Here is an 18,810-nt window from a genome sequence, read left to right on the forward strand (position 1 = left end):
TTGTTGCCTTGTTTGAAGAGTTCTTGATTGGAGTTCTACTAATAGAGATTCCTCAGAAAGGTTACTTATTGTGAGGTCCCTTGCATTAAGAGTTTCTGGTGGTTAAGAAACATTTAATGCATTGATGGTGGGGTTCTTGGGAGTTGAATTATTTAGATCTGTTATGCTGGAATACGGTGGAAAATCCTTTATCGGTATTTCTTTACATGACTCTTCATCTTAATAGATCAATTAAGGCTTAAGTTTAAATTGCTCGACAATTGAATTTCATTGAGCCAGGACAAGATTTTTTCCAATCATGAGACCTGCTTTACATGGTTAAATCAAAGAGAAAATGTAGAAACTGGAAAACATTACACTCAAGGATTGACTGGTTCAGATTCTTCCATCCGAGAAACTTTTAGCTGATATTTTGACAAGTGGTTAAATGTAGCATTCATTCGTAGAATCATATGGAAATAGATACAAATCATATGAAATTTAGCGTTGATGGAAAACCAGTTTTTGTATTTTATTTTATTTTAGTTAGCTCAACTACCTAATGGTCATTTGGACAAGTGAAAAATAGTGAACGGACTTCGGGAGAAACTTATTCAAAACTCATGGTGGCCACCTTCATAGTAGACTAAAATACTGAGTTTTCTGATAATTGTCAGATAGTTGTTTCATGAGTTGAGTTAAGATATGTAGATGGTTCAAACATTCATGAATACGGAAAGAAAAAAGGAGAAAGAAAAAAAGTTTGTTTGGTTAAAGGAAGAAATAGACTGCGTTATATTTTAAGAAATTATGCAGTGATCTTTGAGCATAAGTGTTTGCATCCTTTTCATGTGATTTTTCCTTTTCGTGCATTTCATCTGATTTTCCTTTCTTCGTTTGGCATATGTTTTGCTATAATTTTCCACTACACTTCCTCAGCTATTTTAATCATTTATGTCGACTCCAGTCCATATTGTTTGCAATCTGTGTGATGGCAACCTCTATCTAATATGAATTTTGACCATTTTGGCACTCTAACTTCATACAGTTTGAGCCTGAAACATCAAGTGCAATGGGTTTTGGCTTCAGATGTGGTTTCTTAGGTCTTCTCCACATGGAAATCGTCCAGGTTCTTTTACCTTGTTTTCATAAAGAAATTTGTTGGCTTCATAGTCGTTACTATGTACTAACAGCATTGAAACAAACGTTAAGAACAAAATTTTCTCATAAATGCCTCTGTTATACAGGAAAGACTTGAAAGAGAATACAACCTGAGCCTGATAACTACAGCTCCAAGTGTTGTATATAGAGTTAACTGTGTAAACGGTGAAACTGTAATTTCTCCTCTATCCTTAGACTTATGCTTCATTATCATATGGTAGCAAGAAGAATGAAAATAGTATATATTTACTACTTGCTGTAATTATGAATCTAGAGTGACGTGTGATTTCAATAGTTCTCTGTAGCGGTGTTTAAAGAACTTGATGACCCAATTAATTCTATTAGCCAAACACAAAGGCTTTGGTTAGTTCATGAATTCTAAAATTAGTTTGATTGAATCAATCCAAAGCTATTAATTTTTAAAAAAAATGAAATAAAATAAAAATAAAAAATCTTTCTTTTTAATTATCGAATCACTTGTACCAAAGATTGAACATCATATCCTTACTGTAGGTTTCCTTATGAATAAGTGGTTAAATAATTAATAATCTGTATACAAGTAAAAAATGAAAAATATGGAAGGTTATTAGTTCCGGGAATTAGCATAGCCATGTGGTTATTTTAGGGAATACAAAGTATGTGCTCCAACAATGAAAGGAAGGGTTTGAAAAGTTGATGAAGTAAAATAAAGAGGCTCATTATCTTATAACACACTCCCTCAAGTTGTGTCTTGTATATTGATTAACTGAAACTTGGCTCTCAATTCTTCAAATATAATCCTGGACAGGGCCTTCATGAAAATTCTAGCCATCTATTGCGCAGAGTGTGTAAAAATTAGAGAGATGATTTTCCCTTCTACTCTTTCTTTACTAGTGTCTGTCTATCTCCGCATGTTTAGTATGACGATGGTTAACTAAATGCTTGGCTATCATATAGCTGCTTGCGTATCAAAGAGGTTTTAGGAATTCAAATCCTATACCCTTTTGGATTTGGCATAAAGGCTATGGAACCATTTTCTGATTTATACTATGCAACGAGGAGAATAGTGACATATTCATGAGCAGGGGTGAGATTACCAACAAGAATCACTGGGTTCATAAGGACGAAAAGAAACCTTTAAAAAAGGGGTGGGGTGAGGACATGGAAAAGATAATGAAAATTTTAATCCAACAGGTGACTAATTGATCTAAGGAAATACATTTTATAAAATAATTTGATGAGAAATGAGTTTTGGTTAAAGAGTTAAATTAAATTTATTGTTATTATTATTTGTTTACAGTGACATTTTAGTGGTGCTTGTTGACCACTGATCTTTGCATCACCTTTTAATTCATTGAGCACTTGAATATGTTATGTAATTAGAAAGGAAGATTCAATGTAGAATTATTGATGCTCCTGCCCCCTTCATTCTTTTTGTTCATTGAATGCCATTATGCATATGCGCGTATGTGTGTGTGAATATCATAGGATGGGATAAATAATACCTTCTTTGGAAGTTGAACTTTGTGTTAATCTCTTGCTAACGTTATAACAAAATTCTCATTTCTGAAGGTTGAATGCTCAAATCCATCTTTGCTTCCTGAACCTGGAAAAAGAAGGTCAATTGAGGAGCCGTTTGTCAAGGTCAACTTTTGTGCTTCAAAGCTATATCTATCTAATATATCAAGTAATATAATGTGTTATTTTTGTTCCTAATCATAGATTGAGATGCTTACGCCAAAGGAGTATATTGGACCCCTGATGGAGTTGGCCCAAGAAAGAAGAGGAGAATTTCAAGAAATGAAATTTATAACCGAAATTAGAGCATCAATCACCTATGCCCTACCACTAGCAGAAGTAAGTTTGTCTCACTTCAATGCTGAACACCGATGCTGTATTTTATGCGATTTAGCCATTGTTGAACTTATGAAATGTTGGTTGGTAATGATTTCATCTGATTGCCTTCTTATATGAGCTGGTTAGCTGATACAAGTTAGTTAGCTGATATAGAAACAACATTAAAGGTTAACTTAAAGTGGAAAGACAAAAGCTGAGAATTAAACTGAACATCCTTGAAAAAAAACTTAAAAAGGAAAAGAAAATGAAAGTTTAATAATCTGACTTTAATTAAAAGAGATTTTAAATGTCGAAGTATATAAGCTTCATATTCTCAAATCTCAACATCTATGAACTTCCAATATTTTGTTTTATTTTTGTGGTGAGTATTGATATATATTTCCTCCCTTCCCCTCAGATGGTTGGTGATTTCTTTGACCAACTAAAATCCAGAAGCAAAGGTTATGCAAGCATGGAATACTCTTTTACTGGGTAAAAGCACTAAATCGTTCATGTACACTTTTCTTTAATAGAGTGGATTTGATTTTTGAGAATGATGCAATCAATATCACTCTTGCTGCATTTTTTCTTTTCGTAGAGAAGCTTTTCTATTACTAAATAAGGATCTCACATATAAGCATCCTTGGTGGATATGTCCACATTGTCAATTATGGGGACAAAATCATGTTATTATTTTGTACTGAATTGAAAACGGTTAAAGTGAGATGAACAAGGAATGAAATAATTGTAACTGAGATGGACGAGAAGGAATAGAAGAGGCGCTTTCATATATATTAGGGGCCAGAGATGGGCGTGAAGTAACGGACTCATTTGTCATCAACCCTTCCCTTATGCAGGATGTCATATGTTTAACACTCCCCTCAACACCTATCTTCGAACACAAACTGGATGTTTTTTGAATTTTTGAGATAGGATTTCAAAATAAAGAGTATAAATTCCAGGAAAACCACAAGTATAAAGAAAATGTGTCAAAATTTTTAGTAGTTTTTGTTTCTTGGTTGTTAAAGATGTGCTTCTAACTTTTCGTATTAAAATTGCATAATGACTTTCAGATATAGAGAAAGTGAGTTGATAAAACTGGATATTCAGATAAATGGTGACCGAGTGGAACCATTGGCAACAATCGTGCACAACAATAAGGTAATATTTATAACAAGAATACTTGCTATCATTCGAGAAATAATTTTTTTGTTACTCATTAAAAACCAAAAATAAAATGATATAATCTGGTATCAATTTCGAGCATGTATTGGTTATTACTCTGGATAGGTATAGTTAGCTTCTACCTTCCTGGTTTCTCTCTTCATAAAGTAGTGTTTTTCTTTGGATGAGTAGGAACTTATGTAATGCTAAACTTGATGCATAATTAGTTAGTTATTGTCCTGCTGTCTGTTTTCTTCTGTTAGTTGGTGGATCAAAGTCGTCTGGCTCTTAAAAAAGTCTTAGGGTACTAGAAGGTCGATGGAGATATTTGAGAGTATCTCCTTTCTATCCTCCTTACTCTTCTTATTTCTGATTTTGTCCCTTTTGACTCTGCCGCTTCCATATTTCACACTTTTCTTCATTTCGTTCTAAATAATTAAGCTACTTGGTGAGGACTAATCTGTACGCTTACCAAGTGCTGGTAAGTGCTTCAAAGGGATTCTCTCGTGTTTAAAGTTGTAATATCAATCTTGACACAAATATGATTTTATGAAAATATCGATAGAAATGTTTATAACATGTCAATGTAAATGGTCTTAGTTGTGAGAGATCGATGAGGAAGTTTGGGAGGTGGCTAGGTTTAATGCCTCCTAGTAGGCTTCATCTTCTCGACTTTTCGTACTTGTGATCTTAGATTTTTTTCTTTTTTCTTTTTTCTNTATATTCTCTTGGTACAAATAATAATAATTTCTCACATCTTCTATTTTCCTTCTCTCTTTTTACCACTTTTGTTTCTCCTCTCTCTGTCTTTTTTTTTATTTCATATGAATGACTATGCAATTATAAAATAATATTTAATCAATTCTGTTTTCTTTTCCTCCCTAGCATGACTATCAATTAACCGAAGCGATTTTCAATTTTTTATTTTTTTATTTTCTTCTCTTTCCTAAAAACTACTATCATTAACCGAAACCATTTTCTATTCTATTTTCTTCTCNTTTTTTTTTTTTTTTTTTTTTTTTTTTTTTTTTTTTGTGGATTAGAGTCATTTTCTGTAGTTAGGTTGTACTATATATATATATATATATTTATTGGCGAACAACGCCTATAATTTGGGCTTGGAACTTTTCGAGTCCGGACGTTCCTTGACTTTCCCCCAGGTAGGTATAGCATTTCTTCCTTTTCTGGTCCAAAGACAATGAAATTTCAAAGCAACGCTTCAATAGACTTTATTTTGTCTTATATAGTTTTGACATAGGCACTATGCGAGTGTCTTTTGTCAGTCCGCTGATTGAGCAAATGCTTCATTACTTATTCTGGCTTAGACCAACTTGCTATGCTATGAAGCTGACAAGAAATACCATTTTCAGGCATATTCCGTTGGAAGAGCTTTGACTCAGAAGCTGAAGGAGCTGATACCGCGACAAATGTTTAAAGTACCTATTCAGGTCAAATTAATATTTCCTTTCTCGACACATGATAATATTTGTGATTGACATTAACAGTTACATGGCTTAATTATGTATTTTCTTGGTCCAAATGTTTTGAATTTCTGCCACTTGAAGGTACCAATATATTATTTATTTTTTGTTTTCTAAGAAAAGACTTGCATTATTTTTTTAAAAACATTACCANCTTTCATTTTTCAATCTATTATGTTTTTTTCTCTTTCCTAAAATGTTTTCTTCTCTTCCTTAAAAACTACTATCAACGGAACCTATTTTTAATCTATTGTGTTTTCTCCTCTCTCTCAAATGACTATACAATTGGAGAAGTCATTTTCAATCTATTTTAATTTTCCTCAGTAAAAATGCTATGCATCCATCAATTATGATTTTCTTCTCTTTCCTAAAAATGATGATTCAATTTAGACTCAATTCACGAAGCCATTTTCAATCAATTTTGATTTTACATCTGATATCCAAAAATCTAAATAATTGAAAATGAGATCTACGATAACTTCTCCATCTCTTGCAAAAGATAAAAGAAAAGAAGATCTAACTTACCGATTACTTTTCCATCTCTTTCCATTCCTATTAAATCTGCTTGAAGTGAAGGTCATCTCCAATTATTCTCTCCCAAAATTTGTGATTTTTCCTGTTTCTTTTTCTGATTTTTCCTTTCTCAAAATCTGCCATATTTTTTTGTTTCTGTTTCATTTTTTTAACGAAACTAGCATTTTCTTTAGATATTGATAAAATACAAAGAACTAGGAAAGCTGCACAAATGCTCTACGTTTAGTCTGTATTTAAGAAGAATGAGTGAAGTAATTACAAAAGTATTTAGATCTTTAGCCCACAGACAGGAGCAGATAATCTTGTCCCAAAGCTGGTTCATGGGACTTTCTGTTCTAGAGAAAATGCGGTCATTCCTCTCCATCCAAAGGACCGACAAGTAGGCTGCACAGGCTAGAAGCTAAAGCTCCAAATTCTGAAGCAGAAAGGGCATTCTGCAAAAGATTTGGCGCAAGACTGGGATAATGAAAAAATTCCCCACCCATTGAAGGCTAAAACCTGCAAGAATATTATTCCATAGGAGCGTAGCTAGCGGGATAGAAACAACAAATGATTGGGGTCTTTGCTTGCCGTTTTACACCGGCTACACCCATAGGACATAGGACCATGTGGGGCCGGGAGGTGCCTCAACTGGACTCTATCTGCTGTATAAGATCAAATCACGAGGGTCTTCACTTTACTGCCTCTTGTACTCATGCCCCTTGCTCTTTTACACATGCTTCTCCCACTCTTTCATGCCCCATATTTGTTAATTCATTACTAGTTTAGACAACATCAACAAGTTGATAAAGCAATTGTAAAAGCTATGTTTGTCAACCAAGTAGTTCCTGGTACTCGAGTAAGGGACCCCTGCTACAGTTGTGGGGCCCAAAAATTCCTCCTTGTTTAAATTTATGCCCGATTAGCTGTCTCCATGGGATTCTTATCTAGGAAACAATATGTTAGGTATTTTGATAGCCCTCTCTTAGCCTGATGGTACTGTCGAAAGATATTAGTGTAAACTAAAACACCTTCAAACTTTTCCTCTTTCATTAGTATAGCTAAATATGAATAGGATGACTCAACGGCTGGAAAAGTCGTTTGTAAAAAAAACTTGTGCACATGTATCTTTGAAGTTTCTATATTGCTGGAAAAGTCAGCTCCGCATAGCTCCAATCTGATTGTCATGTGTACCAGACTGAAATCACCCTCTCTTTGATTTCTTGATAATTCTTTTCTTCTTATCTTTTCTTATCTTTTCTTTTCTTTTCGTTTCATGGGGAACGTCTGTTTCCATTTTTTTTTTTTTTTTCCTGACATGGCAGGCATGTATTGGCTCTAAAGTTATTGCTAGTGAAACTATATCTGCTATTAGAAAGGATGTCCTTGCCAAATGCTACGGTGAGAAACTCTTCTTGCAGCGACAGGATATCTTTTTTTATTTGTTATTTCTATTTTTGGATAAACTTTTATCACTTTCTCTTATGTTCGAGGGTCACTGCTTATCAATATCATAAAAGTTCGACATTATTAGAGGGCAGCTGGTAAAATTTCTCGTTTTTGCTTTGTTTCTAGGTGGAGACATTACAAGAAAGAAGAAATTGCTTAGAAAACAGGTGTGTTATTTTGACATGGATAGACGATGAGATGAGAATTAGCTATTCATTTGCCAATTTTCCTTTGCATTTGCACTGACAATTTCTAAGCTGTAGGCTGAAGGAAAGAAGAGGATGAAAGCGATTGGAAGAGTTGATGTACCCCAGGAAGCTTTTATGGCTGTTTTGAAGCTTGAAAAAGAGGTTTTGTAATATGATCCTTGAAATCTTATTTGTCTATCAACTATTGTATATAATTTTCAAGTGACCCATATGACAAAATATGATAGGAAAGAAAGACATATATGTTGCATATGTTGACAAAATATGATAGGAAAGAAAGACATATATACACAAAGGGTGAATCTAAGACGCTACGCTGTTGCCATCGTTATCGGGGACCAGAAAGTTGGTGGGACGAAAGGTGAGAGGAAGCAGTAAGAAGATGGCTATTACTCTTGTGGTTGCCAAGAATAGGATGAGGCTGTGTTGTTGTTGTTGTTGTGGCTGACACCAATGCTCTCCACAACGCAGATTGATTTTGGGGAGTCAGGTTTGAGGGCTCACTGAATTTGCTCCCATATAGGTATAAGAAGTTGAGAGACTCTAGAATTGGGTTAGCGTTAGCCACCGCCACCGCCACCCCTCCTTCCAACATCCCCACAACATTGGCCATAGTTGGCCTCAGAGCCGGGTCCTCGTGCACACAGCATAGCCCCACTCGTACAAGCATCTCAACCTCCTCACCCCTCACCCTCCCTTCCAACCTCGGGTCCGCCAACTCCAAGTACCTTCCACCCATCATATGCATTTCCAAAGCAACCAAAGGGAAGTATTCCCCATCCTTCTCCTCAAAGGAGCAGTTCTTCTTCCCCCTAACAATCTCCAACAACACCATGCCATAGCTGTAAACATCCGTCTTATCAGAGATGGCCGAACTCATCAGCCACTCCGGTGCCAGATATCCTCGAGTTCCTCTTAAGGTTGTGAACCGCCCCGACTGTTCTGGAGTGAGAAGCTTGGAGAGGCCGAAATCCGAGATCTTGACCCCCAAACTCTGGCTCAAAAGTATGTTCTCTGGCTTCACATCACAATGGATGATCTTGTGATCACACCCACTATGCAAGTAAGCAAGCCCTCTAGCAGTCCCCAATGCTATTTCTAACCTTTCCCTCCACTCCAACACAGGGCCATCCCCAAACAGAGCCTTATCCAACGACCCTCTATTCATATACTCCAAAACTAAAAGCTTTTGCCTCCCTTCCACGCAAAACCCTTTCAATCTCACCAAATTTACATGATGAATATTCCCAATCACAGCAATCTCTGCACAAAAATTCACCCTTCCCTGCGCTCCTTGGCTTGATATCTTCTTCACTGCCACAACACTTTTGTCTAGAAGAGTTCCTTTGAAAACCGTACCAAACCCGCCACTCCCTATTTGGGTTTTGAAATTGTCAGTTGCAGTCACAATCTCGTCGTAGCCGTACCGGACTGGTAACCCCGGAATGAACGTCATATCCAGTTCCATCGACGAAGAAGACTCCGACCGCTGCTGCAATGTCGCCAACACCCTCAATCTTCGAAAACAGAGGAGTAGGACACCAATTGCAATCACAAGAAAGATTGCTGATGAAGGAATCAATATCAGACCCACCAGTGGAATCCTTTTCCGACCCTTTCCTTCAGAAATGGGAGTCATTTGGAGAGTTTTTATGTATCCGACACGACTTCTCTTAGCAGACATAATGGAACCAATCTTGTCCCAAATAAGAAAACAAGAAGAGGAAGAATCTTCATAAAAAATCCCCAAACATGAACAATTCCTGGAACACAAATCCTTACAGGATTGCAAGTCACCACCATGATTTTCAGGTTCCATAAAGTTATTAGCAAAATAATCAACACCATCAGTTAGTCTCAAATACGAAAAGCTCGAATTCAACTCCCCTGCAACATTGGCCTTACTAACATTACCACAAGGAGAATCAAGAGAAATGGATGAATCAGTGGGGACACAACCGTTTTTGTTCTGTGAATCTCCTGTGAAACTGGGAGGACAAGAACATGTTCCAGAAGAACAGAGCCCCAACTTCCCGCAAGGTGTCGGAAGTTGACAATACTCCGACGGACCCACAAATTCATCGACAAAACCCCCATTCACAAAGCTCGTGATTTTGAATCTCCCATCAAACCCAAGTCTCCCAAATCTAAAAAGCTCCCCCAAATTGGAATTCAAGCTGAGATGCATCACAACCGTTGATCCATCTGATGCAAAGAGATAAAACCCAGAGCCATTAATGGCCGAGAAGGAAACCGGAGAGTAAGAATGTCTAAAGGCCTTCAAATCCATGGACAATTTCCAGAAAGTCAACTGATTCCACTGCAGCAACAAATCGTCATCAGTAAGGAGAAGCCGAAACGACATGTCATCGTCCTCAGTGGTAGCCGAAAACAGGGGATTTCGAACTGGAAGGCGCTGTCCGACAAGGATGGTGTCAGTGGGAACATCAAAGCTCTGCCAGAGGGTAACATTGGCATGGTCTAGAAGGAGGAGGTTGCCGGAGTCGAGGAGGTGCATGGCAGCGACAGGGGAGGGAAGAGGCGGAGTGGACCAGACGACGGCGCCGGATTCGTCGTCGGAGAGGGAGAGGCCGGCGGGGGAGAGAGTGAGAGGGCTGGAAATGGAAACGGGATTGTAGGGATTGGCGGACCAAATGACGGTGTCGGAAACGACATGGGTGATGAGGAAGAAGTAGTGAGAGGAGTCGGATTTAGAATTGGTGATTGAGGCAGTGAAAGTGTTGTTGAGAGAAGCTAAGAAGGCGCCGGAGTCGTCTATGAACTTGAAATTGGAGGCTGTGAAATTGGGGTAAACGGCGTGAAAGGCTAAAGGGGCGGAAGAGAGGAAGGTGAAGAAAGGGAAGAGAAGGGAGAAGGCAAGGAATGGAGCAAATCCCATGCAGTGCTTTGCTTTGATTTGATTTGATTTGATTTGAATTGAAGAAGGAATGGAGCAAATTTTGAAGCATTATTGGAGAAAGGAGTAAGAGAGGAGAGCTGTGTTTCCTTTTCTTGGTAATATAATAAATGCTTTGGAGACTCCACTATCCAACTCCCTCCCTCTTTGGTTTATGTTCTTGACTTTTTCTTCCTTCTTTTTTTTCTTTTTTTTTTTTTTTCCCCCTTTTCTCCCTAATTTATTTTCAAATCTATGTTTTTTTACAAAACAAATATTAGGATTGTTCTCGTTGAATCCAAGCTAGAGGTGGCTAGATTGGTGTAGTACTATGTACAACACAGGTTAGCACTCACATACCAATCCGAGTAGTCTTTCCAACAAAAAGAAAGAACAAAATGGGGCTAAGAGTGAGAGGTTAGGTATGTTTATGGGTATGTGAACGAGTTTCTTTTTTTTTTTTTTTTTATATGTTGAATGTGGTGAGTGGGTCCTAATTTTGATTAGAAATTGAGCACAAGCAACAAGCGTCATCAACCTATTTAATTGAACGGTTGAACCAATGGGGTCAATACTTGACTATATGTATTGCTTTTCCAGAAATGAAAACTAGGTAAAACGTAATAAAATATAACACTATTACGAACCGACTTTATTAAGAAGTTTCAACTTTCACGTGTTTACAAGAGAAAATCGGTTTTAATTAAGTTTTATTTATTTATTTATTTATTTATTTATTTATTTATTTATTTATTTATTTGAACACCCATTCCAATTTCCAACTAAGTTTTTGGATGTTTGTTGATTCAATCAATTTTGCAGGATTAAATAATTCATTGGTCAATAATTATTTTGATAAACTTGGTCGGCTGACATATGCAGCCCACTCAAGTTTTAGGCTTTAATTTCATTTCAATTAAGTCTCTTTATTTTAGATTTTTAAAAAATATATATATTTAGTTTAGTTACTCATTTTTTACTTTTGAAAAAAAATATTTTGATTATCTTGATTTAACAGAGATATCAATTTAACATTAGAAGTTCGAATAAAATGAGAGTTTTCCATACCCATTCCCATAATGAGGATGGAAATGCCTTTATTTGTTTTCTTTTTTCTCAAAAGAAGAAAATAAACTACTCGGATATGGATCTGGTTAGGTTTGCCATAAATGAGGGGGAAAAAAAGTCTACCCTTGGAAGTGAATTCCTTTATTCTCTCTTTTTCTTGCTCTGTTTTCCCTGTGGAAGCACTAATGGTTTTGTTATTCAAGGAACTAAAATAAACTAAACATACATCGTTGAGTTTTAACCCGGGACAATGATGATCCTTGAATTTTAACCCGGGACGATGATGATTTTACCAAACCAAAGTTCAAAGGGCACAAGAGAAACCAAAAAAAAAAAGCTTATCTCATAATATTTATTTGAGTGTCACATAAATTAAAAGGTACTGATTTGGGGCAGTGAAGGGACTGGGGGGCAACCTCTACAACAGCTTGAGGGATTAGGCGACCTCTATAACAGCTCGACCGATGATTTTTCCTTCGTTGAGATCTTGAAATGCCTCATTTGCCTCCTCGAACTTGTATTTTCGAGAAACCATGTCGTTGAGATTGAAAATTCCCGATTCTGCCAACTTAATCACCTTGGGCAGATCCTGCCTTGCCCTTCCTCCATAAGACCCAACCACTTGTATCTGCATCATCAATTCACATCCCCACTTGAATCACACACATTATTAACAAATTCGGCTCATATTGTGCTTAAAAAAGAGGCAAAAACATCCAGCTCATGAAGCCTTCTTAAACATTGTTAGTGACAGTATCAATGTTAGTGACAACTGAAGCTACACACACGAATTCAATTGGAGAAGTAGAAAACTGACATCGAAGAAACGTGCATGAATGCCATCTCAGGGAGAGAACATAACTGTAACGACCTAGGCCCACCGTTAGCAGATATTGTCCTCTATGGGCTTTCCCTTTCGGGCTTCCCCTTAAGGCTTTAAAACGCGTCGGCTAGGGAAAGGTTTCCACACCCTTGTAAAGGGTGTTTCGTTCTCCTCCCCAACCAATGTGGGATATCACAATAACCAAAAGAAGAAAAGGCTAACCTTTCTACGAACAAGGCGGTTAATATCAACCTCGCCTACAGATCCGTGTTTGGCAAGACCAATCATTACAGCTTTACCTCCATCCCTCACACTTTGAGTACACTGCATGAATGTCTGTGGTCTTCCCAATGCCTCCACAGCAATGTCCACCCCCTTTCCTCCTGTTATTTCCTGTCAGCACCTCACATACTTACATTGCAGCAATATGGAATCACAAAAAATGCCCCTCCAGATGCATACATAAAAACAGTACTTTAGCTGCTGGGAACACAACTTATGTACTTATATGGCATACAACCAAATATTGCATTTGTTGTGACAGTTGTAAGTCAAACAACCAAACTAATAAAGTAACTCGAGAAACCGTCAAGCCAAACTCCTACAAAGCTACAAAAACTGAATCGAGCTTTGGCCTAAAGCATTCGCCCAGCAACTTTGAACAAGATCTCTCTGATAGATGACTCAACCAAAAGATCTTCAAGCATATTTCCATGAAGTATCCCTCCCAAAGTTTGAATAATAAACTTTTTTTTTCTTAATAAAAACACAAAATTTGAATAACATGAAGTACTGAGACGCAGGAAAACCATGACACAAATAATTTAAAGCATGAGATTAAGTAAAAGAAAATTCACACATTGAATGCAAAAAAAAAAAATAAAAAAATAAAAAAATAAATCATCTCAATCTAACACAGTGCCCACACATACACACACACACACACACAAAAACAAATAGACGCAATAACTATAACAAAAATATGAATATATGAAAATGACTCCATCTACCGTGCATACTATACTGGCATCCAATCATCCATGATACGTAGGATAAGTCCTAAAGAATGAAGTACATACTTTGATCTTTTCAATTGCATCTTCTTTATGAGAATTAACGGTATGTGTTGCACCACTTGTCTTCGCTTTTAGCAGTTTGTCATCCTGAACATCAACGGCAATAATATGAGAAGCACCAAATGCCCTTGCTATCTGCAAGCAACTGGAGAAATATAATGTTACAAAAATATATATAATAATAATAATAAATAAATAAAGATACACCAGATTGGAAATTATGAACACTTTCAGACTACATGCTCCTAATATGCTGCTTGAATGCCATATCTTTATAATTTAGGCGATGAATGCTCTGATTTTCACCAAAATTCCCATCATTCAATGAGTGATTTAATATGGTTAAAGCAAACGAGAGATTGCTACAAGAAATCAATTGATTGTGAATGGAATTCATACGATGCAGTTGTGGATGGAAGTCAACTCATGTGTTTTATTTATTTTGCATTATTGAATATTTAATATTTTGTGTATTTGAAACACATTCCCAACATCTTTGTATCTTTTGTTTTGTTTTGTTTTGTTTTTTTTTTTGGGGGGGTAAGAAACCAAACTTTTAATGAGAAAAATGAAAGAATAAATAAGGGGAAAAAAACAAGCCAGACAAAACAAACGTCCCAAAAGCTATCGAAAGGAACTTTGATCTAACAAAATCAAGCCAAGTCCATAGATAACTTGGCATTAGAATGAATATCCACACAAACAATTAGATATTCATCAAATTGTAAAACACGACTTGGAAATACGAAGTGGAAGCTGATGGAAGATATAGTTGTTTACCTTGAACCGACACCTCCAATTCCAATAATAGCAATAGAATCCCCTGGGCGCACTTTGGCTGCATGGGCCATTGCACCATAAGCAGTAAAAACTGCACATCCTAGAATCGCCGACTCCGCATATGGTACCGATTTTGGTAAAATTGCCACTCCATTGGCTGGAGTGACACAATATTCAGCAAGGCCTCCCATACTGTACATGAATATGGGTTTTCCTACACAAATTACACTCCTCTTCAGTTCAAACAGTGACATTCAATTGTATGCAGATTATGAAACCCCCAACTCAGAAAAGAAAAGAAAAGAAAAGAAAAAAAAAATCAAAGATTACAATGAAATTGAAATAACCATCAAAGTCACAAGAAACTGTGAGAGTACTGGTGAGGTGTAGGTTGGGAATATTAATAGGATATTAGTAAAGGCATAGTAGTAATTAGATAAGGGTGTCTTGGTTATATATATGGAAGGTAGGGTTCTTAAAAAGGGATGATCTTAGTGGGATTATCCACATTGGAACTTGGGTGAGAGAGAGCTCTCTCAAGACTCTATTTATAACGTAATTGTCTTTGATATTGTTATTGTCTTGTTTTCTTCGTGCTCGGGTATCTAATAGAAACATATATAAATTTCTCACACAGAAGAGAAAAATGTAAGAGATATGCAGGAGGAAAAACTAAGAATAAGAGAAAAATCACCCATAGAAACTAAAAACAAGAAAGATGTTGCTTCCCTATTAATCAATCAAGTTCAGTGCGATCCTTAACAAGCATATGCATTTTCTGGATAAAGTCCCAATAGTCCAGGAACAGGAGTTGGCTTCTATATACAGTTGCCAAAACAATATTCTAACTAACTATGCAACAATAAGTTATTTCATGGGTAACTGGAACGGCCCAAGCCCACCGCTAGCAGATATTGTTCTCTTTGGGCTTTCCCTTTCGGACTTCCCCTCAAGGTTTTTAAAACGTGTCTGCTAGGGAGAGTTTTCCACACCTTTATCATAAAGGATACTTCGTTCTCCTCCCCAACCGATATGGGATCCCACAGGAAAAAAATTGCATAAATCACCCAGAAAATTATTATTATTATTATTATGTTGAAACAGAAACAAGATTTCAGAGACAATTGAAAAGAGAATAGATATACAAGCTTCCAAAGACAAAAAAGAGTAGACTTGGGAAGGAAATAACTAAACAACATAAAAGAGTGCCAAAAAGAGAAATACGACAAGAAGTCATTAAACCCATACAAAAGAGAAAAAAAAAAATCCATATGTATATATAAACCTCGCACTGAACAATTAACTATGAGAACTGCAAGACTGCATACGGTTCCCTACCTAAGGTTCTAGGAACCAGGACTACACACGTATCTTATAATCTTATTCTTGGTTTTTTACCCCCTCCCTTGATAGAAGGCTTTAGACAAAACAGAAAGGAAAAGCAGGATGTGGAAGACTTGGAATGTAATTAACCCCTTTCTATAAAAATGGCTCAATAAATATAACAATAAGCCATAGGTGTTAAACTTCAACAATTCATTAACTAGCACCCCACAGACTTTAGAGCTTCCATTCTCGTAAGGCATCTGAAAAGTTTCAGCTAAAACAACATTGACAAAAGTATAATTTTAGATAAGTTAAATAATGATAACATATATTACCATCCCTGCGAAGGAACAGCCGAGTTTCACCATCATAAAGTGTCCCCTCGGCCCGGTTATAAGCAAAGAAATCTTCACATAAATCATCATGGCCCTTCCCCAATTCAGTAATCAAACTGATCAAATTAGTTCTCCATATGTTTAATCATAGACATGATCAGTAGGCATTTCAAAACTCAAGAATCGGGATTAAAGGGTTATAATAGACTGAAGAGAAGCAAGCAGAAGCATGACAGAGGTACTAACCTTTGAACAGCAGGAACAGTTTCCACAAGGCATGATGAATGCTCCGACAACATGAGCTCCAATTGGAAGTCTGCAAAAGCAAGAAAATGTAACCAATAAACCGGTATGTCCCTCATTTATTGCAGATAAACAAAAGCCTGCTTAACAATCTTAAATTATCAGCAATGAACAAGAGCTTGAAATATTTAATCATTCATACAAAATTGCATTCTGAATAATAATTGTGATTAAGAAAATGTTAAGATAATACAACCTTTCTATGGTCTTACTGTCTGTGAGCGGTCCATGCTCAACAACTTCACCAGTGATCTCATGTCCAACTACACAAGGGCTGGGGAAGGGAAGCTCGCCTTTCATAACGTGCAGATCAGAATGGCAAACTCCACAAGCTGCATGTGGAAACGTAATGTTTATTATAAATCAGAATTGACGAAGAAGTGCATCAGGATTCCAAAGTCGCAGAAACGCAGAATTAGAGAGAGTAAGAAGAAAAGGGATTAAAAAGAAGGGCAAACCCTTGACTTTGATGAGGACTTCTCCAGCTTTGGGACGGGGCATGTTGAATTCCTCAATGGTAAGCGGCTTATTGGGATCCGTGAACATAGCTGCACGCATGTAGGAGGCCAATTCTCCCCGCGAATGAAAGGAGTGTGGAGAAGAAGCAGGGGAAAAACGATGAAGAAGGGACTTGGAAACAGAGCAGTGGGATTGAGAGAGGAGTTTGGCGGAGACGGCTCTCCGGATGAAGGGGAAAAACGCCATTAGCTGCTATGGGGAGAGAAAGGGAGAGAGGATTAACAAAATGAGAATGATTGTTGGTTGAGTTGGATTGAGATATATATATATATATATATATATATACATACATACATACATACCTTCATCGGATTAGGATGAAACGCCATTTTCATTTTTATATACTCAGATCGGCATTGACAGCAAGGCAAGATGGATTAGAATGCAAAAAAAATACTTTTCATTTCTCCAATAAACAAGTAACTCGACCCAATCTAAGATGTTAATGTTAGACGAACACGACTCTCCACAATGGTATGATATTGTCCATTTTCAGCATAACCTCTTATGGCTTTGCTTTGATAGTATTCCTCACTTGTAAACTCATGATCATTCCCTAAATTAGCTGATGTGGGACTTCCATCATCCAACCCTTATAATTTGGATTGGGTCGATTCGAGTTCAGAGTACACTCTTAATTTTACTCACCAAAATGATAGAAAAAAAAAGTGAGTATTCTCGTTAATGCTGCAGTTGTCACATTTTTTTTTTTACGGTTTAAGAGAAGTTTGTTAAACGTTACCATAAAACTTGAGATCCAAAAATGAGATGTGATTTAATTTATCGTCTCAAATTCTCGCGCATTGTTATTACAACGGTTATTAAAATCTTTCTTTTTTTTGTTCCATTTATTTATTTTTCTCGAATATTTTTGATTTTGTACTTACTTTTTTCTTTTTCTTTTATCCTATTTGTTCTTTTTCTAAATATGAATTTTTTTTTATTTTTTCAACTTTCTATATTAGTATCGATTCTCTTACTTTTATAATTCTATTCTCTTTTATCAATGAAATGCATTTATGTTAAAGAATACGATTAATTGATTCAAAATAGTTCTTCTATTGTAATTAATTATTATTATATACATATATGATTTTTTTTTTAATTTTATTAATAAACTATTATAACAATATAAAATTTATAAATATATCTCATTTAATATAATTTACCACATTTAATTTTTTAAATATAAATTATCATAAAGTTTATATAATTTTATTAAAATTATTTATTTGATGATAATTATTAAGATTTATTACAAAATAAATTTTAAATTTTAAATTTTGAGATATAAAATTATTTTAGTAATCTAATTTAATAAGAATAAATATATTTGACCATACTTAATTATGTTAAGTTAAATAATGTAATAAAATTATTGAAAATACCTTATTTATATAAAATTTTAATAACATTGTTATTCCCATATATAATCTTTTTCCAAAATATTTGAGAATCCTTTTGTCTAATCAAGATTAAGGATTATTTTTCTAATTAAAAAATTTAAAACTTGGAAAAAAAAAAAAAAAGATTCGTGCTTTTATGCTTCCTTCAAAAATTATTTAAACTAAATAAACTTTTATTTAAATTATAATCTTTTTGCCTTTCATGTAAGTGAATAAACTTTGTGGAGAGTCAAAGTCAACTGTGGATTGTTAGTTTATTTTTACTATTTAAAATTATTAAAATAAATTTACGTTTTAATTTTAATCAAATGGAAGAATGCACATTGGCTGATTTAGGGAATGATCATGAGTTTATAAACAAAGAATCCCCAAATCAAAATCACGAGAGCTTATGCTCAAAGTGGACAATATCGTACCACTGTGGAGAGTCGTGTTCGTCGAACAATTATAACATTTAATGTAATANAAAAAAAAAAAAAAAAAAAAAAAAAAAAAAAAAAAAAAAAA

The 18,810-nt window shown here is 35.6% G+C and overlaps 3 protein-coding genes across 3 annotated transcripts in view; 1 reads left to right on the plus strand and 2 right to left on the minus strand.

Annotated features, from left to right (window-relative positions):
• The window catches only part of LOC111782154 (translation factor GUF1 homolog, chloroplastic), a 26,019-nt gene extending 17,996 nt beyond the window's left edge, over positions 1 to 8,023 (plus strand). The window contains exons 13-22 of the mRNA XM_023662962.1: positions 1,028 to 1,108; positions 1,227 to 1,313; positions 2,692 to 2,763; positions 2,842 to 2,976; positions 3,374 to 3,447; positions 4,029 to 4,116; positions 5,490 to 5,567; positions 7,439 to 7,514; positions 7,689 to 7,729; positions 7,826 to 8,023. Coding sequence (XP_023518730.1) covers positions 1,028 to 1,108; positions 1,227 to 1,313; positions 2,692 to 2,763; positions 2,842 to 2,976; positions 3,374 to 3,447; positions 4,029 to 4,116; positions 5,490 to 5,567; positions 7,439 to 7,514; positions 7,689 to 7,729; positions 7,826 to 7,921 — 828 coding nt within the window. The 3' untranslated portion in view covers positions 7,922 to 8,023. The remainder of the gene's footprint in view (positions 1 to 1,027; positions 1,109 to 1,226; positions 1,314 to 2,691; positions 2,764 to 2,841; positions 2,977 to 3,373; positions 3,448 to 4,028; positions 4,117 to 5,489; positions 5,568 to 7,438; positions 7,515 to 7,688; positions 7,730 to 7,825) is intronic.
• On the minus strand, positions 7,930 to 11,054 carry LOC111782153 (G-type lectin S-receptor-like serine/threonine-protein kinase At5g35370). The gene has a single exon (XM_023662961.1). It carries the CDS (start codon positions 10,668 to 10,670, stop codon positions 8,100 to 8,102), a length of 2,571 nt encoding a protein of 856 aa, XP_023518729.1. The 5' UTR covers positions 10,671 to 11,054; the 3' UTR covers positions 7,930 to 8,099.
• An 853-nt stretch (positions 11,055 to 11,907) lies between these two features.
• On the minus strand, positions 11,908 to 17,150 carry LOC111782156 (alcohol dehydrogenase 1). Its single transcript, XM_023662963.1, has 8 exons — positions 16,837 to 17,150; positions 16,575 to 16,710; positions 16,322 to 16,391; positions 16,076 to 16,169; positions 14,415 to 14,628; positions 13,638 to 13,779; positions 12,781 to 12,951; positions 11,908 to 12,363 (listed from the first exon to the last, which is right to left on the minus strand). The coding sequence occupies exons 1-8, from the start codon at positions 17,081 to 17,083 to the stop codon at positions 12,172 to 12,174; spliced, it is 1,266 nt and encodes a 421-aa protein (XP_023518731.1). The 5' UTR covers positions 17,084 to 17,150; the 3' UTR covers positions 11,908 to 12,171.
• Between the last annotated feature and the right edge of the window lie 1,660 nt (positions 17,151 to 18,810).

Source organism: Cucurbita pepo, chromosome LG19 (assembly GCF_002806865.2).
Source record: "Cucurbita pepo subsp. pepo cultivar mu-cu-16 chromosome LG19, ASM280686v2, whole genome shotgun sequence".
Taxonomy (NCBI): domain Eukaryota; kingdom Viridiplantae; phylum Streptophyta; class Magnoliopsida; order Cucurbitales; family Cucurbitaceae; genus Cucurbita; species Cucurbita pepo.

Bases quoted from the DNA above. Each gene is read 5' to 3' on its own strand.
- LOC111782153 (XM_023662961.1), bottom strand. From the start codon at position 10,670: ATGGGATTTGCTCCATTCCTTGCCTTCTCCCTTCTCTTCCCTTTCTTC.
- LOC111782156 (XM_023662963.1), bottom strand. From the start codon at position 17,083: ATGGCGTTTTTCCCCTTCATCCGGAGAGCCGTCTCCGCCAAACTCCTC. The intron at 16,392-16,574 runs GTTGTATTATCT...TTGCTTTTGCAG, and splicing joins GACAGTAAGACCATAGAAAG to ACTTCCAATTGGAGCTCATG. The intron at 12,952-13,637 runs GTATGTACTTCA...AGGTGCTGACAG, and splicing joins ATGCAATTGAAAAGATCAAA to GAAATAACAGGAGGAAAGGG.